Raw genomic sequence first — 23,908 nt, 5'->3', positions numbered from 1 at the left:
GTTTTCTTTCTCCGATACATCCGAGCAGCTGTGTACACGTGTTCTTCAACTATATTGTACAGTTTATTCTTCCTTTTCTCATCTAGCGCGGGATAATCTGGTTTACAATAGTGCATTTTCTCCGTTCTCCGTGAGCGAAGAAACGCAAGCTTCTCCTTCTGCTCCGGCTATTTCACTATAAAGGCTCGCTCGCTTCCTTTCCTTTTCTTGAGAGAACGTTCATGATTCCACTTCAGCGTGAGAGTTCACTGTCTGCGCTCGTGTATCGTCCGGATTAGATAAACGAATGCGTCGAAATTAGCCTACCGAACTAATCCTGTTCATAGTACCGATGCACATCCCACAGTATAAGTCCGAATGCACACACACACATACATATATATGGATTACGCAGATAGTTCGGGGTTTCTATTTTATTTCCTCACTACCTCTAAATACCTCTCTCTATCAAATATTTTCCCTAACGCCGTGGTAGTACAAGTCGCGGTTCGAACTATGATGAGAGTGGACGCAAAACCGGAAAACAAAAACAAAATGTGTGGCGACCCTTAATTATCATGAGTACCGCTGTGCCAGCTACTCCCAACTCCCTACCTTTACGCGCCGTTTGCACAATGTGGTTAGCAACTAAAAATAGGGATCTCTCTCTATTGCTTTCCTTCGCTCTTTAGCCAAAAAACAAAAACGCTGTACGGCAAATCCGTGCCGGAGGAAGGGGTCCAAGGAAGATAGTACATATCGGAACAGCTCTTGGAACTGTCCGGTATATCTTGTCCTTACCGTGGTGCTTGTTTGTTCTTTGTACAACAAAACAAACAAAACATCGCTCTAATAATTCAAAATCACATGTGTGTCAAAATCACACACTGCGCGCAAACTTACTCTTTTGCTGGGAGGGTACACAAACTGATTACTGTTCTGCTCGCAAATACAAGCAGAGCACACACAAGCACACGATTGGTGGGCGCACACTACTATCTATTCGATTGTTTCGATCTACTCACTCTACTACTCTGCTCTCAGTTCCGTTAGTAAAATGAAGAGAAAAAAAACGATTAATATACGAATGACTATACGTTTAAATGGTAAATAAGGTAAATTATTTCAACAGCAAGCGGCCACACCGGGCTACTGGATGCCTGCAAGACAAGCAGAGACAACAACAACGCAATGCAACGGGCTCACGAACAGCCTGCAACCGAACACCGACCACAACGCGGCCCACATCACACACACACGTGGTGCATTGCACTACTGTTACAAAAAAAAAATATTATGTGTGAGTGTGTTGTGTTTTGTGACACGCAATTCGAGCGATATCTGCCTTCCCCCCCGGGGAATGTTCGCGGATTGGACAAGATAACTGACGGCTGGATGGATGAGGGTTGTGATGCTGCATTGCATTGCTGGCGACAGTTTGGCCCGGACCTCTACCACGATCTTGCCTTCGAAAAAAGGGACAACTCCCCGGAAAAGGAACAAAATCTTGGCCAGCTTACTTGTTGTTTTTTTGTTGTGTTATGCTTACATATATGTACTCTATATCACGTGTGTAAGCGACATCAATATGGTCGCGCACATTATGCAGGAGGGGGGGGGGGATTCTTGATGATAATGATTATTTAGGTATCCGTAGTGCGTTCGCTTCATTCGGCTGAACGCGCTCCATCCCCTTTAAAAGATTTCCTAAAATAACCCTTCCAAACTTTCCTCCCTCGTGGTGCGGGGTTCGGGCGGAGTGGTCCGCACCCGGGAGAGAAAGAAGAAAAGAAAAACGCTATAGCACACCGAATCACGCGTGTGTGTGTGTACCACCATCCTCCGAACGTCGCAGCCACTCCAGGGGTCACGCCACGTTCGGTTAGGCACGTATTTACACAATATGGCTATTGTTGTTGCCATTACGTTTACGCTCATGCCGGGGCATCGGTTGGCGGCGGTACCGTCTCGGGGCACCAGCACCGGACGTTGACTCTGCCGGTGCTGTCGGCGCGTTTGCGCCACCAACCGCCGGGTTGAAGTTAACGTTCGGCAGTGCGGCCACCCCGAGACGCGCGCCGACACTGGTCGAGGGCATGTCCGGTGCCGAGCGGAACTGGCGCTGCTTGGTCCGGTCGCGCTGCATTGCATCGAGCAGCTCGTCGTCGGTCGTGTCTTCCGAGCCGTGGAACGAACCGGACAGGTGCGCATTGAGGATGTTGTTACCCGTGCCGAGCGGCACGGTGGGACTGAACGGTTGGGGTGACGATGCTTGCGCCGCTGCCGGCGGTTCCTGTATGTTGCTGCCTTCGGTATCGCTTTGCGCCGTACTTCTGGTAAAAAATCTATCATTGGAGAATGAGGTATTAAAAATCAGTACATGTTATCGCACCCTTTTCCCGCTAGTTTGCTGTTAGTTGCAGCGTACCTTTGGAAAAACCTCCAACGGGAAGGAGTAACCACATTGTCACCGATCGGACTATATGGAGACTCATTAAGGGGTTGCTGTTGCGGTTGCTGCTGCTGCTGATGCTGCTGCTGGGAGGAAGTACGGCCACGCAACAGCCAGCGCGCACTCGGTACATTCCGATCGTCCAGCATCTCATCGTCGTCGTCAGAAGGTGGTACCTCCATCACGTGACTGTCGGGAGCGGCATTCTGCTGCAGTTGCTGCTGATCACGCTGCGGTGCAGCAGCAGCTGCTGTTTGCGCCCCGGCACCACTGTTACCCGAGGGTGGAACCGCAGCAGTGACCGGACTGGAAGACGATGTAGCAGGTGGTGCGGTAACCACACCGGCAGCGCTACCCGAAGTACTGTTTTCGGTCGAGTTGAGCAGTGGTGTCGATTCGTCCGCATTCGTCGACGACATGCTGTCGCTGGAGTAGCGACGTTGGCGTGCCTCGCCGCGCACAATTACCCGCCGTTTGCAGATGGGGCAAACGCGCCGGTTCTTCGTCAACCATGGATCGATGCAGATCGCATGATAAGCTGCGGCGCAAGGAGCAGAAAACAATGCATTGTAAATAATCGCATCACAAGCAACATTGGAGAGATCCAGGTGAAGGTGAGGCTTACCATGCCGGCAGGGCAGCACACGCAGTCGCTCGTTCTCGACAAAGTCCTCCAGACAGATGGCGCACGTGTCGAAGCGCATCCCTTTTGCGAACTTTACGATGCCGATCTTGCGCAGCACGCGGGCAGGTAACCGGTGGCGCATCCGCCGTCGTCGCTCACGAATGCAGCGAATGATCATGAACAGCACCTGCAAGACACGCTACCGAAAATCAGCGGGAAAAACATACATACAGTTGGCCTCATTGGTAAGCCGGACACTTGCGGTGTTGTTGTTGTTTTTGTCTCTATATACTTGAAACCCGTATGCGAAAGCTATCTTTAAAAAGACTCTATTCATCACAGAAACCAGAGGATAATCGTTTTGAATCAAACCAAAAACAACAAGTGTCCGACTTGATCCAAATGACCCATACACACGCGCGCGCGCGCACAGGTGATACTAATCGATTGAGCCTGATCAAGTCCTGGCTCGAGCGACAAGGGCTTACCATAATGATAAAGCACAGCCCAACAACGATGGCGAATGGAATAATCAGATTATTGCTAATGTTGAACGGGATGTCATCGGTTATGACCAGTGCGTAGTCGTGATCGTACAGGTACGCCTCGATGATGCTGCGTCCAGCTGATTCGCCCACAAACACGGACGGTATTAGCAGATCTTGCGGATGGTTGGCGGACATGTGCTCTGCGGTAGTGAGGGGAATAATTAATTGCTATGCTACACAAACGCTCCCAACTGTATCTCTAATTAATTTGCTGTTTGTTGCCACAAAACCTACCCAAATCATTACTGCCCACATTGTGAACGATAACCATGGCATAGCCAGCCTGTTGAGCGTTCCGTACCTTCACCTCGAACGAACAGTTGTAGCTAAAATGAGAAATTGGACACATAAACCATCGATTAGTGTTTCATCCACAAATGGTAGGGATTGATTCTTTGTTATACTCAATAAACCATACCGTGCGATTACTACCGCAAACTTGCTAGTTATATTCGGCGCTGGGCGCATTTCGGTACAACCGTCCGGTGGGTCCGCCTTGTCCGCCAGTACCTTCAGCCCCGAGTCGGGAATTTCGCCGCCGAACGTGGCTGGAAGGTCACGAAACTCTTCGATGATCTACAAAGAGAGCACAAACGAACGAATGGAAATTAGTAAACAACATTGAACATAATAATCTACAGTGCATCGAAATACGATTGCATGCCGGCAAAATCGGCCAACAAAAAAGGAGAGAAGACAAAAAATAAATCAATCGGACACACTTTCTTTGTGAACCGTGCTCACTGTCGCAAGGCGTATTCATTCTTCTGTTTTAGCCGGTGGCATGTGGAGTGTATTATCATAAGAACGGTTATTAACAGTAAAATCGCTCGTGCCCGGCTACTGATACGGTGCAAAAGCTCGGCCACTACTATCTCCTAACGCTATCAAACGACCGAATGGTCATTGCGCTAGCTGGCTGATGTCGGCAACTACGGAGGAGGAGTAAGGAACGGTCCGAAGGGGGTTAGAAAGAGTGCATGCAATAAAAAAAAGGTCCAACAATAATCATCGTTCCTGCGGATGGCGGCATGTTGTAACACGTTGTGCACGGCTTGCGTATGTTATTGGTGACCTTAAAGCCGGAGCCCCTTTTGCATTAGACAGATTTGGGCCAAACGGTAGTGTGTGCAACGTGAAGCACCGTGCACCGTGTTTTGCGATTACATTTGTTGGTGTAGTGTTCTTGATAGGACTGATACAAATACAAAATACAAATGAGTACAAAGACACACTTCTATTTCAATTTTTCTTTGTTAAGTTATACTTGAACAGTATCGTTGTTAAAAGATTCAAACCGATTAATCGTTCCATTATTTCGAATAGCCGTCGATTTGAATTGCCGAGCAAAGTTAACGACCCTAAAATTTTACTATGTTTTCTACATGCTTTTAAATCTTTTCCCCCCAGCAACAGCTAGCAGGAATCACATCGAAATTATTTCCGTACAAAGTAACCAGTCACGAATTTCGTGCAATCGTTATTCTACTCACAAACGAAGCACATTCGCAAAAGATGACATTGTTGTTTAGCCACTCTCTTAACACCAGATGGGCAGAAAGCAGTGACGTCTATGTTGCGCCGGCACAGACACCCAGACGCATAAGAAAATGTCTTTACTGGACAATGTTTAAAAAAAATTAAACCAAACTCATTCTTCTATACAAACTCATACTCATTATTGCTTTCGTCGAATGGATTACGCGTCCTCGGATGGGGTACGCAGACGATAAAACATATCCAGCGATAAGTGAAGGTGTATTATGTATCCGTTTGGCCTGATAACGGGATACTTTGCTGTTGGCTGCATACCGTACAAAGCACCCCCTACAATCTTCTCTGTGTGTACCCCGTGTCAGTGAAGATAACACCCGTATCCTCAGACGATGCACCTTCTGGTAGAAGGTTACGGGGTCACATAATCGCAGGCAATATGGCCTTCCATCTAGAAGGTTCATGGTGGTCGAACTTTTCAGCAACTTACCTGATCGTTCAGCATCTGATAGACGAGTATGTCCGCTCGTACGCAGGGCTGCGCCAACATCAGGACCATGGCGACCAGCATCAACAGCCGATGATGGTACTGCCGATGGACGAACCTCGGCGATCGGTGCGGAGCCCGATTCATCGGCAAACGCGCGCACCCGCCCTTCACCATTATCATCGACTGCGGCAGCATGTTCAATCCACCGAAACGTTTGCGATAATGCTTTGCGACGATGGGCCCCAAAACAAACCCGATAATCGCGATTCGTACTCTATATATAGCTCCCGCACGACTCAGGGTTTGTGCCCCTGGAGTACACGGTCGCCTCCCCTGCCGTCCACCGTCTGTGATACCCTTTTGCGCTAGGGTCGGTTTAACGCGTACGCGCTCGCTCGTCTGTCTTTTCCTTTTCACGCGGCACGCGGCCGTCCCTTTGGGTATCGGGGGGGAAGGGTGAACGGCACCAGCGTTCACAGCTCTCTAGTGCCTGTCCGGCTCTAGGAGAGTGATGATGATGATGGTGCTGATCATGTCTAACGGTCACACTTCAGCTAGCCGGCATCGAAGGAACACAAGATCAGGCTAGAGGCCAGCGTATCAGGTACGGGAAGCAGAGGAGGATCGCGGAGGGTTAGTGGTTTTCGCGGCACGATTGTCTTCACATGCGTCTTTTATGCGGGGAGGGGCAGGAAACGTTCACCTTTTGCTTTGCACAGTTGCAAACCGGAAGCAACAATAGATGGAATGCACATTCACGATTTAGTATTTCCCATTACCGATGGTGGTTGATTGGGGGGTGTGTGTGTATATTCGCGATCCTGCAGCAAGGCCAAGCAACGAGCCTGATTGATATCTACAATGAGAAAAAGGGATTAAAGAGAGATTAAATTACACAAGAAAATCGATTGTTATTGTTTAGTTATTTTAGAATAATGAAAATGGACCAACTGAAATATTCCGAACCAAGATTTGAAAGCAACGTACACGCACACAAACGATGCCACCTGTTCCGAAACGTTCAACACCCCCGGGGGGAGAAAAACGGTTCACGTACGTTCGTTCACTAGCGCTGCGCCTACTGTGTGTATGTGCGTCGGAGGTTCAAGGACTGTTGGTGACTGTTGCTGTTTCCTGCTTATCCCAAACAAACGCACGAAACCACACCACCACGTTTGCTTCGACCCCGCTGTATCGCTGAGCGTTGCAGCATCGTGGAGATTAGCGAAAACAAATGAAGAAGAAAAAACACCACTTTACAATTTGAACGACAAGAAGGTCCCGCTGTACACGACCACGGAAAGTTTGAACGCGATTTTAGCAGCTGCTTCTCACTATCTAACAAACGAAGCTACCGGACGAATGTGTGTGTGTAGAGCTCCGTGAAATCAAGCTTAGAAAACGATCACCCTCGTTCCTTAGGGTGGAGTATAATGCAAATGTGCATCGCATGATGCTCGTTTGATGAAGCTAAAATTATGATAATTCAAGAAACAATTGCAGATCGTAAACCCAGTTGTATGCGCTTTGTTACTATTAGTATTAGTAGTTGGTGTTGTAAACGACCATTCGTTTACGTTTTCATCCTCTGCCTCAATCAATCAGCCCCAATCATATGGTTTGAGAGATGCTTTACGCACTCACTCACACGCACACCATACGACTTCCTACCGCGCGGGTGCTTTAATCACAAAGACAGTCTAGCGGTCGTGTACAGTTAAAGATAGGGGATGATTTTGGGTTGTACGACATATAATCGGCCCTTTCGAGTTTGGCATGCGTCATATGTTCTACGCTCCCCAGGAGGGACGTTCTAGAATGACTGCCCACAGCTATGTGTGTGTGTGTGTTCTGTTTGTTAGTGTTTGCCAGCATGATCATACAACACAACTGCTGATCATGGTGTTTGCGAGAACAGAGAACGCATCCAAGCCAACGCGAAGGAGACAACATTGCTTAGACGCGATTAGGGAATGATGCATGCAGTGCGTGCTTTGCGTGTCTGCCATTCCATTCTGGTTGCGTATTGCGTATGTGTTCCATTCGAAACGCAACGCAACCAACAAACGGAGACACCAATTTCTGCTTCCGATAAGCTAAAAGAAAAGGAAGTAAGAAAGGAAAACAGCGATCGATTTTCTAAGCAACTTTATACCAACACCATTGGCTACTTCAGCAACAGATTTTCCAATTCCTAATGCACTTGCAATAATTGCTGAACGATATGCAACCGAGTTTATGTGTTTGCTGTGTGTTGTACCGCCTTTCAGCTTGAAATACTTTGTTAATCTTGCTTTTCTCCCTGTGCATTGTGTGTCGGATGGTTTGTAGCTTTGCGTTATCATCTCCCAGGTGTGTTGCACACAGTCAAGTCAAGGCACTGAGTCACGCGCACACATTCAGCCAGATGTGGGGAAAAAGGGCACGTACTCTTCTGGCTTCTTCCACACACTTCGCTTATCACTGTGGGGGGGTGTAATCTACCAGCAAATCCAACAACACACCGGGGCAGCTTTTGCCAGATCGATTGCGTCTGCTTAATTTCGGTTCGCTTGTACCGCTGCGCACACGTTCACAACAATTCGACACCCTCCAGGGATGCAAATTTCACAGACAATCGTAAGTTATTGGTCGAACGTGTTGACCTTGGGGCTGGTACCGTCTGCCGTCCTCTACCCGGGTGAGATAGTACAGTCAGCGCGTTGTTCGTGTCAGCTTGATGATGGTTGTTACTGTTCCGGAGGAAGACAAAAACGGCCAACTATGCACAACACCAACCCTGTTCCCTTCCTTTGAAGGGAGATAGACACACACACACACGCACAAAGCGAACCGTACCTGTATTAGCGTACCACACCACACCATCTCTCTGTTTGGTAGTTTGCTAAGTGTACGGACACACACACACACACACACACGGCCCTCAAAATAGAGCTGTTGCTTTGATGAAAACAAACCGAAATTGATCACACGGTACGGGATATACGGGGAGCGGAAAGGATTTTCACTTACCCACACACTATTGCTTGTGTGTATGTTTCTTCCGCTAGTTGGCGAATGCGATTTTCACTCCCATCCAAATACTTTTTCCACCTAACTTTCCTTTGTACGGGCGGTGCGCAATTTACATCGCACTAGAAACACCAAAAAGACACACCGATATGACAGCTGACGGCGAAAAGCGTAAAACGGGAGGGGGCCGAACAAAGTCAAAACAAAAACCGTCCGTGCTGTGCTCTGATGGTAATTTTCAGCTTCTTGCTGCTCGTTGTAGTTCGATTATCTGGCTGGAATGAATCATTTCCCGTTCACCGTGCTACCGGAAGCTGCTGACGTTGGGGTGCGGATGAAACACGGGCATGGAAAAACGTCCACCACTTGACTGGGCGCTGAATCGCGAGGACGTAATCACTAAGCAGCGGTCGCCATTATTGTCTTAGCGATTGAAAACATTGCAATCATTTGCTCGCATTGTACAAACACAGACGCACACAGCTACACAAAACACACCAACACACTCATACACTCACAAACAGCAGCGAATGCTCCGTGCTTCACACCGAGAGGGGCCTTTGGAAAAGAACACACTTTGAACGAAATACTTCGCAAGAACTATGCATTTGAAGAAACTGGACTAGATGAGCAAGAAGAACGTGAATACGGCACTGCTTTGCGCAAGGAGATTCGTCTGCTTGTCCGACAACAACAACAACAACAACAACACTACCATCGCCCGCTGCCCAACAGAGCCAGCAGTGGAGGGAGAGAAGGAGGGAGCCTCAACTATTCTACTGCGTGATTAATCTTCGCCTTTCCGTATCCGCAGCGCAGAACGCGTCACAGCGAAGCAAAACCCCATCACAAATCCCGATCGGAAACATCACACACCGTTGCCGTTTGTTGCGAATTCAGGTGAACAATTGTCGCGTACCTTTGCTGCCGAGTACTGGCGGCGCCCGAACGCTGCCAACTTGCTTCTCGTTTGCAAACAGCAGAAAATAATGCACGGCAACAAAATGCACTCTTTCCCTTCGGCCTGCGCTGAATGAAATGAAATGGGCCCTTTTTCGAGGTGAATATAGCACAGCACGGCTGAGCACAGCTGTAGCTCAGCTCGTTGGTCGGTACTGTTCTGGCGCATTGCTTTCGTGGGATTGGGCACGAGCGAGACGCACATAGAAAAACAACAACAAAGCCGGAATGGTTTGGTAGGTTGGTGGTGAGTTTCTAGCACTGAGCGCAATCAGCTGCCCGTTTGCTGGTGAACTTAGCAAAGACATCATGCCTTGGTTGCACTTCACTTCAACACACTGAAACGAAAAATGCTAAAATGTTTTTTTAACACTTTTTTTTGTTAATGTTCTAATTCAGGAGTTAATTTAAATGATTTGCAACGTAGTCAACGCATCAATGCGAACAATTGCTGGCCAGCGGATGAAGTTGATGCAAACGTTTGTCCAACTGCCAAGTGCACTGCCAGCTCCAGTTTACAATTTTTGATCTGAAAAAAGAATTCCCTTTGTATTTAAAACGTCCACTCAAATCGTAGAATGACTAAAAAAGAAAATAATTATAATTTTCTGCTATTCTGAATATTTTTCCTTTTTTTGCAAAATATTCCTCAGTCACATTTGAATAACGCACATCTCTCGCCTTTTCAAATGTTCGAGCAGTTTGCTCACCCGCGACCCGAACATGTCGAGCAGTGGCGGGTCTATTTTGTCGAGCGGGTCCTGCGTCGACCGTGCGTCCGGATGAGCGGGTTTGGTTGTTTTACGAGCTCAGCGTTAAGTAATGGCGGATGTGTTCGTACGGTGCTCCGTCGAAAAAATGAACTTTTCTACCCGTTTTGTATGAGTGTGACAACAGAACCAGTGCAAAAATGGAAGATCAAAGCCTAGTGAAGCAAAACATTCTCGTTCCAGGTAAGTGCGGTGCCGTGCAGTGGTTAAATTCGGCGTACGAAATCGCTCGAAGCCCTACGCGAGACGATGGGGTTCGCGTAGTGTGAGAGCTCTGTGTGTGCCCAGCGCGCACCTATGACTGTGTGTGTGTGTGTTGGTTGTGTGGTAGAAAAAACATGGGGACGGAACTGTAACCCAAAAACATACGCCTGGAAAGTTGTTCACGTTTGTGGTTAAATGGTGCGGTTTTTCGTTCTGTTTGCTCTCTTCCACAGAACTTTATTTTCTGATTTCCAAATTCCTGGCCAATGGACCACTGCGTGAGACGGCAAAGGTAAGTGCGGGGACGCTCGGAACGGTGGACAAATCTCAATGCTGTACGCCTATTCGCGTTCGTTAATTGACGTTTCGTTTGTGTTTTGATTCGCCGTCTGTTATTTGCAGGTTCTGGTGCAGGAGTTGGAGCATTTGGACGTAAGTTTAGACGCTGTTTTGTTGTCATTTCACGATCTTTCTACCACGGCTCTTCATCCCGCTTCCTTTCCAATTACCCTTCCGTCGTCCCCTCTGTCTACTCTATACAAGCTTTGTTGTACACTGCAGCAGCAGCAGCAGCAGCAGTACCTTGAAACAGAGCTGCGTCTCGCTTCCACTAGTGGTGTATACAAGCAAGAAAGAAAGAGATCACACGCTGCTGTTATTGCAGACCATTTTTGTAGCTGCGTGAATGAGTGTGTATGCGTGTGTGTGTGTATGTCGAGCATTGAAAAAGTGTTCAATGAAAAAACACACGCGCGCACCGTAACGTTCGATTCTCCGTAAGCCATTTTCGATATTGCGATCATCTTTTATGATAATTATGTTTGTTGTTATGCATAACCATGAGCCTCTTTTCTTCATATGAAGTTTAAAATTGAACTTTTAGCGAAAAAATAAGGCATCCAGAAGCAAACTTGTTTCCAATCGCGAACGCGCCATATCGCCGCACCGTTAAAAACGGGTAGCATCGTTAGTAATCATCGGAGCACGTGTATTGCTCACCCCGCCCCTCCCTTCCACTGGCATTACACCTCCTCTCGCCCTCTGCCGGTTGGATTTGCCGGTAAGCAGCAGGGTCAGTGCGTCTTTCCGTCCGTCTTGCCCCTTCCCCATGGTAGGGAATTCCCGAAGTCTTGGCGGCGTCTAGGCTAGAAGTAACACGTCAGATGACGATTTTGAATCAAGCGGGAATCTCCCTCTTGATACATTCGGCCTTGACCTTGTCCTAGTTTAGAAAAGAGACTTTCTTCTTCCTCTGTTTTTTTTTGACGTTGTTGTTGTGTTGGTCCCTTGCAAGTGTTGCTGGGTTTGCTTCGAGGAAGCGAAAAGCCAGAGCGATTGTGCTATTTCTTTCTCGCATTTGGTACTTTGGGGTTAAAGTATTGACAATATGAAATTATATGTTTTTTCTCCTCAACCATCCCTCCTTCCCACACACCGCCCTACCTTACCACTCGATGAGTCATGTGGCAGTTATAGTAAATCCCGTGCCCCGCCCTATTCCTACCGCATCTTCGCTCTCCTGTCTTTCGACTTCCAAAGTTCATTGACATGAAATGTAATATTTTTGTTTTTATTTTGTCTCCCTCTTGCTGCCTCCTCTCCTGTGCCGCTATTTCTTCCTCCGGTGGCATGAACGGACCGGAATTGTGTTGCTGCACGGTTCGCGGAAGCAGATCCTACCCCGGCGTCTAGACTGGACCGGACAGGAGCATCGACAGTCGCTGGATGAGCTTGTGAGTATAGTAATAACATTATGAACAATTTAGTTTGAATTTTGGTACCATTGCTTGGACACGGTGCAGTCACCGGAAATGCTGAACGGCTAGTAAGTGGGCCATTTACCACTACACACGCACACGCTCGAATCGAGTCGAGCTCGAACGTGTCCGTAGGGGCGTCGGCGTGTCGGTGTGTTAGTGTGCGGCGCAGCTTTTGCGACTCTCCCCTGTGTATGCGCCACCAAGGTGTGCTGTGTCGCCTAGATGTCCGGACCGTTTTGAAGGTCGCCATACTGCAATCCGGATTATCTCCGGTGTGGCGCGCCGGATGTGACTACCGGAATTGTTTTGGATTATATTTGCATACTTCTATTGCAAAAAAAAAAATGATATTTTCTATGACAAAACTTTTCTTGTGTCCCATGTCCAACTTTCTTCCGGATCGGACGGTGCCTCCGGTGCTTGGTTCCGGATGTCGGAACATCCGGAACCAGGTTCCGTGTTTTTGTGCTGCAAACATACACCCTACCACCTAATGGTGGCCGCCATGTTGGTTCTCATTCTCATCGGAAGTGACGCGGTCGTGCTTGATTTCGTACCAGGGCGGGTTTAAAAAACAGCACGCGGTGGCCACTTCATCTCTAGCCCGTCCGCGACGGAAGTGTACGTTGCGCCCACCACCACTACCACCCTCCCTATTAGCCGTTTCAATCGAAGCAGCGCCTGCTTCGCTTTGTCCAATGAACGCGAAGTGTGCGAGTGTGTGTGTGCGCGAATGGTAACACGCAGCTGCTTCGCTGTGTTGAAAGTGCTCGATTTTTCGCCGTCGGGAATGGAATTTTAATTTTTAATTGATAAAATGTAATATTCATCATTGCATTGTGATATTCTGCTGTGATTCTTGTGCATACATATACATTGAATCGTGTTATTGTTTCATCGAATGTAAACTAGCACCGCTTTGTGTGTTGTGTTCTGTGCGTGTATGCTTCGAATGTGCAAATAAGTGAGTTTTTTGTATAGTTTAGTGAAATAAACTACCTAACAATTATTTAAATTCATAAAAAAGACTATGTTTGTGACGCCATTGTGATGTGAAATTGAAATACAGCGACTCGTTCTGCGTTTTTACACCACCTCTCTATGTCCGTGACGGGGGGTTTGTATTTTTTCGTGTGCCACAACACCACTACACCAAGCCGCGCCGTGTGTTGGTATGGGATGTTCGTACGCAGAAGCATAGAGTGCTCGAATCGCGTACGACGTTTCGCAGGGCCCTGCGCTCTTTGTGTAAAAGGTCTGGCAGCGAGTGAGTGTGTATGTGTGAGTAGTGTAGTTTAATTTTGTGCTTGACGGCACTCCTGCTGCCGTGGGGTTTTTGCCTTGTACATGAGTTCGCTTCGACGGGGAAGCAACGCTGTGCCTGCAATCTGTAGAAATGCATCAAAACAAATGACGATTGCACATCTTTGCGGGATTTGTTTACAATGTTTTTGCTGTGAATTTACACCATAAATTGGAATTTGAATGCGTGCCTTAGTAAAAAAGTATAATCAGTCAGAAATGCTTTATATGTTTAAAGATGTTCAGAGGATTTAAATTGTTATGATATTCAGTAAATTATGAATGTTTCGTAAATTCGTAAATTCATCTTCCGTCGCGGCATCTGATTACCAGCGCAGACGATTTCGTCATGCGATGTACGTAGCACTGCTGTGTGCGTGTTGTGTAGAGCGACCCTCCACTACCATATAGCAACCTTGTGTCTGTGTGATGATTTCGAGCAGTCGCGTCGTTGGCTGTGTTCGAAACAGCTAACATGACGATGAAAATACAATTTATTTTATATTAAATGACTTTTTGAGTAAAAAATACATGAAAAAATTAGCCATAGTAATTTGGTCGATTCGTCATACTTGTATACCTACCATATAATTTACCCTACAATTTACCTCTTTGTTTTTTAGGAAAGGAAATATCCACACGTTGGACCAGAGCATTTGCTCGAAATATGCAGCCGTATCGGACCGCTGTTGGACAAAGTGCTGCCCCCGGCCGTATCCGGCGTTTCGTCCGTGCTTGGCGCCGGGCGGCAGAGCCTGCTGCGCACGAAGGAAAGCGTAACCCGGCCGCGCCAGCTGCTCGACTACTACACGCGCCGGCACGACCGACCGCTGAGCGATGTGGTGAATCGCAACAACACGCACAACTTCGTGAAGGTGCTGTACGGGCGGGAAAGTGCGGGCCCGCTAACGCGCCGCCAGGCCATCCCGACCTCCTTCTACTCGAAGCAAACGCTGCAGCGGCGCACCCTCGGCCACCTGTCCGCGGTGTACTGCGTCCTGTTTGATCGCACCGGCAAGTACATCATCACAGCGGCGGATGACTTTCTCGTGAAGCTGTGGTCGGCCATCGACGGCCGGCTGCTGGCCACGTTCCGCGGTGCGTCCGCCGAAATCACCGATATCGCGATCAATCTCGACAACACGATGCTGGCGGCCGGTTCGCTGGATCGGATACTGCGCGTGTGGGATCTGCAATACGGCGGCCCCATAGCGGTACTGGCCGGCCACACCGGCATGATAACGTCGGTCAACTTTTGCCCCTCGCCCAAGACGGACCTGCGCTTTCTGGTTACGACCAGCACGGACGGCTCGGTCGCCTTCTGGGAGTACACGACGCGCAACGGAAAGACGACATTCTCGTCCAAGCCCACCTCCTACCACGAAAAGCTGCGCCCGGGTCAGGCACAGATGATCTGTGCCTCGTTCTCGCCCGGCGGCATCTTCATGGCGGCCGGCTCGGCCGATCATCACGTGCGCGTGTACCTAATGTCGGAGGACGGGCCGAAGCGCATCCTGGAGACGGAATCGCACTCCGACACGGTCGATTCGATCCAGTGGGCCCACGGTGGGCTGAAGTTCATCTCGGGCAGCAAGGACGGTACGGCGCTGGTGTGGCACTTCGAGTCGCAGCAGTGGAAATCGATCCGGCTGAACATGGGCGACCGGCTGCCGACCTGTCCGCCCGTCAACCCGGACGACAACGTGAAGCTGAAGGTAACGATGGTGTCGTGGGACAACACGGACAACTGGGTGATAACGGCGGTGAACGATTTCACGATCAAGGTGTGGAATGCGCAGACGGGCAAGCTGCACCGCGTGCTGCGCGGGCACACGAACGAGATCTACGTGCTCGAGTCGCACCAGAAGGACTCTGGCGTGCTCCTGTCGGCCGGCCACGACGGCCAGCTGTTCATCTGGGATATTGTGCAGGGCGTTTCGATGGCAAACTTCGTCAACCGCATCGACGACCATTGCGAGGGCGGCATCTACGATGCGAAATGGTCCCCGGACGGTATGATGATTGCGGCGACCGATTCGCACGGCCACATACTGATGTTCGGGTACGGGTCGGGGCACGAGAAGCTAAAGCAGCTGCCACCGGAGCTGTTCTTCCACACGGACTATCGGCCGTTGATACGCGACTCGGCGCTGCACGTAATGGACGAGCAGACGCAAACGATGCCTCACCTGATGCCGCCTCCGTTTCTGGTCGATATTGATGGCAATCCGTATCCACCGGCGCTACAGCGCTTGGTACCGGGCAGGGAAAACTGTCCCACGGATCAGCTCATACCGAACATCAGTGTCGGTGGTGAGGGCGCGGAGGTCCAGCAGCAACAGCAGCAACAGCAGCAGCTACAGCCGGCTATTGGTGGCGGTGGCGGTGTTGGTGGTGGTCAGGCAGGCCCGCAGGAGGCTGCTGGTGGGGCATACTCGAATATCGATCGTATGATCGAAGCTCTCGCCAATCGACGACAGGTCGAGGGGGGTGGAGCAGGTCGAGCGGCCCAGGGAGAAGATCAACAGGCGCCCGATTCGAACAATGATCGGGCACGTGGAGAGGACGCCGGTGGTGCTTTACAGCCCGCGAACAACGGTGGCCGACCGGGTAACAACGCGAATCAACCCACCGGCGGTAGGAATGGGCAGCGTGGGTTTGGTTCCGCAGGCAATTGGCACCGCACGGAGGAAGGCTTCAAGTTTCACCGGCGACAGTACGTGCGGCCGATGAGCTACTCGGCGATGGTGAATCTGAAGCAGCGCGTGTACGCGGCCGGAGTGCAGGAGCAGGAGGTGTATCGGCGCGAGATGCGCCGTCGCCCGGTCATGATCAACACTGCCAACAGTGCTTCCTCGTCCGGCGGTCCGTCCGGGCTGAGCGGTCGGCGAGCGGCTCGTGCCGGCGGTGGCGCCAACCGTTCGTTGCGCCGGGCCAACGGTGAGGGTGGAGCGAACGGGGCACGCCCAGCCTACCGGACGCGGGCTGTGCGCGAAAACGAACCCATGCCCGAACCGGACGAAGACGATGCGGCGGAAGAGCAGAACGAATCGTCGTCATCGGAGTCGAGCAACAGCGACTACTCCACCGCCATCGAGGAGAAGCTTGACCTGTCCGGGAGCAGCTCGAGCGACACCCAAAGCTCGGACTATTCCGACTGGGTGTCGCACGAGCCGGGCCACAATCTGGAACCCCCGAAGCGGTCGAAGCGGAAACACGTGCAACGCCGTGCCTATTCGCCGCCGGATCCCGATCAGCCCGGTCCGAGCCATGCGACGCCGGGCACGAGCGGTACGGGCGGTGGCCGTCGTCGCTCGACCAAGGTACGCAAGATACCGCTGACACGTGACGGTGAGATCCCGGAACAGTTCCGGCCGCCTGAATGGCTGTCGGAGGTGATTCCGCGCAAGGCGCCGTACTACCCGCAGATGGGCGATGAGGTCGTGTACTTCCGGCAGGGCCACCAGCGCTACCTCGAAGCGGTGCGCACCAAGTCGGTGTACAATCTCGGCAACCGGTGCGAACCGTGGGCCGCGATGGAGATACAGGCGCACGAGCTGTGCAAGGTGATCGGCATCAAGTACGAGATCCGACCGCCCCGGCTCTGCTGCCTGAAGCTGGCCATCATTACGGAGGACGGCGAGCTGACGGGGCGCTCGTTCGCCATCAAGTACCACGATATGCCGGACGTACTGGACTTTCTGGTGCTGAAGCAAACGTTCGACACGTCGGTCGGGCGGAGCTGGGGCCCGGGCGATCGGTTCCGCTGCATGATCGAGGACGTGTGGTGGACCGGGCAGATCGAATCTCACAACCAGCTGTCGGCCGACTTCCCGGACTCGCTGTTTATGTGCTTCCGGGTGCGCTGGGACAATGGCGAGTACGAGCTGATGAGCCCGTGGGATCTCGAGCCGGTGGACGAAACGCGCCAGCCGGAGGAGGTGGGCGGTGCGGTGCCGGTGCTGCCCGAGGAGCTGCAAGCCACACTGTACCAGCCAAAGCCGGAGGAATGGCCCCGGGGCGATCGGGATGCGTCATGCCGGCGCATTATCGCCGGGCTAGAGCAGGTGATGGGGCTGGCGATTGCGGATCTCTTCCTTGCGCCGGTCGATCTCAACATCTATCCCGAGTATGCGTTCGTGGTGGAGTATCCGATCGATCTGAACACGATCAAGTCGCGGTTCGAGAACCATTTCTACCGGCGCATCACATCGGCCCAGTTTGACGTGCGCTACCTGGCGACGAACGCGGAAAAGTTCAACGAATCGCACAGTACGATAGTGCGGAACGCTCGCATCATTACCGATCTCTGCTTGCGCATACTGAGGTGAGTAACGGAAGCAGGAAAAAGAAGCACGGAAAGCATAATCTAATCAATGCTTTTTTTCGTCCCAAATGTGTTATGGCAGTGATCTCAATGAAATCGATGTGCCAGCTGTGTACCACCAACTGGTCGATACATACCTATCGTCCGACTCGGAAACGGAGCGGCACGGGCCTGGCCCATCGACAAGTTCGGCCGGAGCTGCTGGTCCATCCGGAAGTGGTGTTTCCAACAATCGACGAACGGGATCACGAAGGTAACCATCGTCCGTTCGCTACGAAAGCTTTTTCCCCGGCAGCGATGCAGTCGGTGTACAATAAACGACCGTTCTCCTCTATTTACTTTTCAAGATCAAGACGACTGGTACCGGAAGGGGATTGGCGAGTGGACTGCCGGGAGCTGCTGGAGATGATTTGGCAGTGCGATGATTCGGAACCGTTCCGGGAGCCGGTCGACACCATCGAGCATCCGGACTATCTGCAAATTATCGACACGCCGATGGATCTGCGCACGATAAAGGAAGATCTGCTCGGCGGCAACTACGAGTCGCCGTACGATTTCTGCAAAGACATGCGGCTCATCTTTCAAAACTCGCGCAATTACAACACAAACAAACGTTCGAGGGTGAGTACGAAGGATCATTCCCATTTGTGTGCCATCCCATTTCAAATGTAACACTTTTGCCCTTTTCTTTTAGATCTACTCGATGACCCTTCGGTTGAGCACGCTGTTCGAGGCGCACATAAAGGCTGTTATCTACAACTGGAAATCGGCCCGAAGGCGCAGTCGAGGCAGTGGCGGTGGCGGTGGAGGCAGCGGTAGAAACCACGATCTTTCCACCACCGGCAGCAGCAATGGGCTAGCATCGTCCACGAAACGGCGCCGACGAGATCGGCGGGACGAGGCGGCGGCGGGTCCGAGCAGCAGCCGAAGAGGCGGGGCCGCACTGAACAGCAGCTCCGGCAGTGGGATGAACACGAGTGGCAGCTCGTCGCGTGCCACTGCCAGCCACACAGCGGCACATTCGGATGACGACGACGATGACGACGACGATGATGATGACGATGAGGAGGATCGCCGGGCGGTGAACCATCGTGCCGGCAAGCGTACGCGCAATGGCGGAATGCTAGTAGCGTCCTCGTCCCGCCGTGGTCATTCAACCGTGGCGGGCGGCTCGAACGGTGTGTCGTCATCGTCGGCCGGTGGTGGAGCAGGTAACAGTAACAATGTGATAGACCCGTTGGCTATTCCGGGTCCGAGTAGTAGCCGCGGCAGTCGGTCGGCCACCGGTGGCGGTGCGCGCATGCTAACGCGCCGCGGCCGTCGGTCGCAGGACGAAGACGAGGAGGAGGACGAGGAGGCGGCCAGCAGCGAGGAGTCGGATATGAGCAGCAGCGACAACACGAGCAGCGAATCGGACAGCGACGATGACGACGATGACGATAGCACGGGCGTACCGGTTTCGCACCGGGCGGACTACGACTCCGGCGAGATGTACGATCCGTACAAGCGGCGCACCAAACGGTCGCCCCAGAAGCGGAAGCAGAAGAAACGAAACAAGAAGAAGGTGCATCGGAAGGCGGGCGGCAAGCGTGATACGGTCAGCTCGACGACGAAACGAAAGCGCCCGGGTGTGCTGGACGACTCACCGGAAGCGGGCAGCAGTGGTGGCGGTGTTCGGCGGCCATCGGCAGCGGTGCGCGCAGCGCGGCAGGATCTGTTCGGCACTTCCTCGCCGGCTGGTGGTGAAAGTGGTGGTGGTGGTACACGGGCGCTTCGCAACGGTACCGTGTCGAGTGCTGCTACCTCCTACGCAGCAGGAACCGAAGCAGGATCGTCGATGCAGAACGATCACAGCAAGCCAAAGACATCGTCGCTGGGCAGCAAGCGGCCGCGCCGGAGCACCCGCAACCAGATGGACGACTCCAGCAACGACAATGACGACGATGAGGAGGAGGAGGAGGAGAACGAAGAAAGCGAAGAGGATGTGGCAAGGGGCGGCGAGGGCAGTGCGGTGACAGCGCGTGAAAGTCGCTCCTATCGGGGTGGAGGACCGCCGGCGAAACGTAACCGCAGCCGGTACGAGTCCGATCACAGCTACCACAAGGAGCGTCCCAAGACGGCGCGGATCGTTTCGGATTCGGACAACGAAGTTGGCGAACCGTCCCGTTCGACCAGGGGCAGCGTCCGGCGGGCACAGGCCGAGTGGGGCAAGAGCGAGGACAGTTTGGAAGAAAGGCACGACGACGAGGATGACGACGACGACGATGATGATGACGACAACGGTGCTGAGGAGAAGGTTGCAAGACGGGGTGGTACTGCTAAACTGCGTTCGGAAAATGAGGAAGAGGATGAAGCGGTTGCCGGCGGATCGAGCAGCCGTCGGACGGCGGCACCTTCGTCATCGTCCGGCACCGGTCGACGGATGCGGGCACGCAAGCTTCCGTCCGACCATGAGCAGAGCGCCGAGGAGACGAGCAACATTAGCAAGCGCAGTTCGGCTACGCAGCGCGCTCAGCGAGCGACTGTCGGTCGAAATCACCCAAACGCCTCGCAAGCTGCGTCATCTAGCGGCACGCGCAACAGTTGGTACGCCAGCGAGAGTGACAACGACGGGAATCATCACCCCGCAGCCGGGGGAGCAGCAACCGTGCCTGCCGCCTCGACCAGCTTTCATTCGGTGCGCTCGTCACGTCGTATGGTGATGGAAATGAACTCATCCAGCACGATAGTTACCGCCAACGGGACGGCGAGTGGCTCGTCGATCGTACGAAGAACGATAAGCGCTACCAGCAGCACCAGTACGTCTGGCCGCCGGTTGCGTGGAATGGATGCGAATCCGGCTAGTGGGACGGCTACTCCGCCGCCACACACCGTGGATCATAACTACGGCGAGCAGCCGGGTCCATCTGCTACGCCAGCGGCAACGAGCGGTTCTTCAGCAGGCATTGCTGCCGGTGGCACGTCTAGTGCGGGACGGGGAGAGACACTTGCTGCTGGCGTCCCGACCGTTGGTGGCAGTGTGAGTGCGATGAGAAGAACGCGAACGCGCAGTACCGTGCTGTCCCGCCATCAGCGCAATCCGGACGAGCTCGATCAGGGCGTGATGTTGCCCGAGGCTCCTCATCGCCCGGAGGCGCCCGCGGATGGAAGCGATGAGGACGATAATCAACCGCTAAGGGCAGCACCATCAGCCGCCGTCAGATCGTCACGGTCCACCACGGCACGTCAGTTACGGTCGCGCGCTGGCGGTGATGGTGGTGAAGGCGGCGCTGGCGGTGGTGGTGGTACACCGTTGAAGAGGAAATCAACGCGCATTTCGTCATCGCACGAGGAAGACCTGCCGGAGGACGGTGCCGCAGCCGGCGACAGTGAGGACAGTGATGATTCCGATGACGATAATACGCCACTGAAAATGATGGCGGGATCATCGTCGTCGCGCACGAGGAGTGGTCGCTCGCAGCCCCCATCCGTTGCCGGAACGCCCAAAAAGAACGACAGCAGTACGGCGTCGTTCGGTAGCAGTCGGATCGTGCCACATCGGGCGCGAAGAAAGGAACGGTACACGTCCGATGAGGAGTATGAGGTAAGTGTCTGCCTTGTGCATTGAATTCATTGCACAAATAGCACTCTTAAACGCATAATTTGAAATGTTTGATTGATGCTTTTAGGCTCCCGGTCCGTCGAGTGGAAGGTCGACGCGCAAGATGAAACGGCCCCGGTACAACGAAGAGTCGGAAGAGAACGACGAAGAGGACGGCCGTCGTGGCGCGGGCAACAATCACCATTCACATCATCGAGCGCAGCGGCACACGATGCGGCCCCGCCAGCGAGTGCTCAGGACTGCTCAGGAGGACGACAACGAGAATGATGACGACGAGGACGAGCACGACGACGAGGAGGATGACATTGCACGGGCGCTGGCCAACATTCGGCAACGATCGCGCCGCACGATTGCTTCCTCCTCCTCCTCCGCGGCACAGCACGGCACAGACGGCGATGCGGCCAACAACGGTAGTACCAATAGTCATAGTCATAGGGTGGTGGACAACCTTCCTCACCACACCACAACACACCAGCAACAACCGTATCATCATGCTACTCCTCCTCCTTCTCGCCATCAGTCAGCAGCCGGCAGCAGTCAGCAGCAGCGACGCGATACCATCGACGAAGCTGAGCGCAGTTTGGGCCGGCCAACTACTTCGCCTCCGCACCACCGCAGCAGCACTGGTGGTGGTCGTCCGCCGCGTAGTAGCAGCAACTATCCGCACCAGCCCGCAGCGGAGGTGGCGACAGCGGCAGCAGCTGGGCCTTCATCACGCTTTGCACGAGGACGGGGGGACGGTCGGGGGCATCGTAACAACAGCAGCGACGAGGACGATGAGGAGCCGGATAGCGCACAGGAGGATGGGAGGGCGGAGAATGGAAGCGCCGCGACACTGCTCACCAGCGTCAGTAGCCGGGGCCGCATACGGCGCATCAATCCGCGGGTGCGCAAGATTTTCGGCGAATAGTACTACGCCCTGGATGGTTCCGCGTGGGAGGAGGGAACCAGCGACACGGCGAGCAGTTCCGGCAGCGAGCAGGACCTTTCAATGTTTCTCGATTCTAGCAGAATGCACCGGCAGCAGCAGCAGCAGCAGCAGCTCCAACTTGGCCAGTATTCCGACGAACAGTGTGTGGAGGAGCTGCTGCTGCACGATGCGAACACGACTACCACCACCACCACGACGGTAAGCAGCCTCGATGTGCAGGTGGACGACGTGGTGTACGACATAGGAGGCGAGGTGATGATGTTCTCCGCCAGCCCATCCGGTGCAACGATCGAGGAGCTAGAGTTTATCCTTGGAACGTAAAAAAATGGGCGCGCTGCATCCAAGCAACAAGCGCCAAACCACAATCCCTTACTTATGGCGGGCAGGGTTTGTCGGTCGTTGGAAAAACCGCTATCCATTATTTGAGTCATCGTTAGTCCGTTCGTCGATGCAAGTATCGCAAGGGAAAACGTGTAAGACTGATTATTAGAGAGCGAACGTGGTAATCAATTCGTTGCTGATAACCCACAAACACACACACACACTCCCACGCACCATCTTGCGTTTGGTTGGTGTTGTTGAGGTGTTTGCGCGATCGGATTATATTAGTTCGACCAGTTCATTTTCCCCCCCGTTTCACTCCCCCGGGGGTCTATATATCTCATCTGCTGCCAGATTCGATCATTTACTGATAGAACGAAGTTGTACACTACACTACTTTATAAGCACACACACACAGCCCGCTATACAGCAAGCCGCGTGAACAAAGTGACACTAAAGAAAGAGACGAAAAAACAGTAACAGTAGAGGAGAAAGCGGAAGAAAAGGATCGCGGGAATAATTTCTCATAATTTTGTACAATATACCTAAGCGCCCTACTAGATAGAGAGATAGAGAGAGAGAGAGAGAGAGAGAGAGAAAGCGAGAGAGAAAGCGAGAGAGAAAGCGAGAGAGCGAGTACAGTTAATTTCCTTACATAGCAAAGTAATTTACCTATCAAGGGAATGTAGCAGCGGAGTAGGCGGCGACACCACGGTTTGTAAAAAAGAGGAAGGAAAGGATGTGTAAATGTAATCGCCCCCCGTGTTGATCGTCATCAATGCCGGAACCGAATATCAATCGATCATTATTAATATTTCCCGTTGTCACCGCCGCAACTCTTTCTCTCTCTATCTCTCTCGTGGTGCAACGTGACCGTAAAACAGGTGTTGTGTGGACACCGATCGTGCTTTTCGGTATCATCCTCTCCCGCTGGTTAAAAATGTAGAGTTTAAGCGTATTAAGAGTGTCTCTGTGTCGCGTATTTTAGGAAACAAAAGTAACTACTAGAACCGAGAGAGGAGATGTAATGTGCTACAGAAAAGTAATAAAAACGTGGATAAATATAAAAGAACGGTTGTATGTGTTTTCTCTTTTTTTCTATTTCTAAGAATCAATTTTAGCGTTCTCTTGT

At 52.2% G+C, this 23,908-nt stretch overlaps 2 protein-coding genes across 7 annotated transcripts; one reads left to right on the top strand and one right to left on the bottom strand.

The window, feature by feature from the left end:
• Positions 1-44: 44 nt before the first annotated feature.
• Positions 45-9,723, bottom strand: LOC121590113 (E3 ubiquitin-protein ligase RNF13). 5 transcript variants are annotated; one of them, XM_041909510.1, is made up of 8 exons: positions 9,520-9,723; positions 5,589-6,444; positions 4,023-4,180; positions 3,839-3,930; positions 3,545-3,744; positions 3,057-3,255; positions 2,408-2,969; positions 45-2,324 (listed from the first exon to the last, which is right to left on the bottom strand). In XM_041909510.1, the coding sequence occupies exons 2-8, from the start codon at positions 5,781-5,783 to the stop codon at positions 1,874-1,876; spliced, it is 1,857 nt and encodes a 618-aa protein (XP_041765444.1). In that variant the 5' UTR covers positions 5,784-6,444; positions 9,520-9,723; the 3' UTR covers positions 45-1,873. The 5 variants fall into 5 exon arrangements, with proteins under 5 accessions (XP_041765444.1, XP_041765448.1, XP_041765445.1 ...); XM_041909514.1 differs by having other exon boundaries at positions 3,057-3,243; positions 9,520-9,721; XM_041909511.1 differs by lacking the exon at positions 9,520-9,723 and adding an exon at positions 8,601-9,470.
• Positions 9,724-10,349: 626 nt separating this feature from the next.
• LOC121590112 (bromodomain and WD repeat-containing protein 3) lies at positions 10,350-23,242 on the top strand. 2 transcript variants are annotated; one of them, XM_041909509.1, is made up of 10 exons: positions 10,350-10,513; positions 10,768-10,826; positions 10,937-10,966; positions 12,208-12,267; positions 14,220-17,923; positions 18,006-18,176; positions 18,271-18,544; positions 18,618-21,506; positions 21,592-21,934; positions 22,045-22,192. In XM_041909509.1, the coding sequence occupies exons 1-10, from the start codon at positions 10,471-10,473 to the stop codon at positions 22,095-22,097; spliced, it is 7,626 nt and encodes a 2,541-aa protein (XP_041765443.1). In that variant the 5' UTR covers positions 10,350-10,470; the 3' UTR covers positions 22,098-22,192. The 2 variants fall into 2 exon arrangements, with proteins under 2 accessions (XP_041765443.1, XP_041765442.1); XM_041909508.1 differs by having other exon boundaries at positions 21,592-23,242.
• The last annotated feature ends 666 nt before the right edge of the window (positions 23,243-23,908 follow it).

This window comes from Anopheles merus, chromosome 2R, assembly GCF_017562075.2.
Source record: "Anopheles merus strain MAF chromosome 2R, AmerM5.1, whole genome shotgun sequence".
NCBI classification, from domain to species: domain Eukaryota; kingdom Metazoa; phylum Arthropoda; class Insecta; order Diptera; family Culicidae; genus Anopheles; species Anopheles merus.
The sequence above is the reverse complement of the archived record's forward strand: the minus strand, read 5'-3'. Positions and strand labels throughout refer to the sequence as shown.

Coding starts and splice junctions, on each gene's coding strand:
- LOC121590113 (XM_041909510.1), bottom strand. CDS start 5,783: ATGCTGCCGCAGTCGATGATAATGGTGAAGGGCGGGTGCGCGCGTTTG. Junction 2,970..3,056: donor TGTGCTGCCCTGCCGGCATG/GTAAGCCTCACC, acceptor CTTGCGCCGCAG/CTTATCATGCGATCTGCATC. Junction 2,325..2,407: donor CGTTGGAGGTTTTTCCAAAG/GTACGCTGCAAC, acceptor CTCCAATGATAG/ATTTTTTACCAGAAGTACGG.
- LOC121590112 (XM_041909508.1), top strand. CDS start 10,471: ATGGAAGATCAAAGCCTAGTGAAGCAAAACATTCTCGTTCCAG. Junction 10,827..10,936: donor CACTGCGTGAGACGGCAAAG/GTAAGTGCGGGG, acceptor TGTTATTTGCAG/GTTCTGGTGCAGGAGTTGGA. Junction 21,507..21,591: donor CGTCCGATGAGGAGTATGAG/GTAAGTGTCTGC, acceptor TGATGCTTTTAG/GCTCCCGGTCCGTCGAGTGG.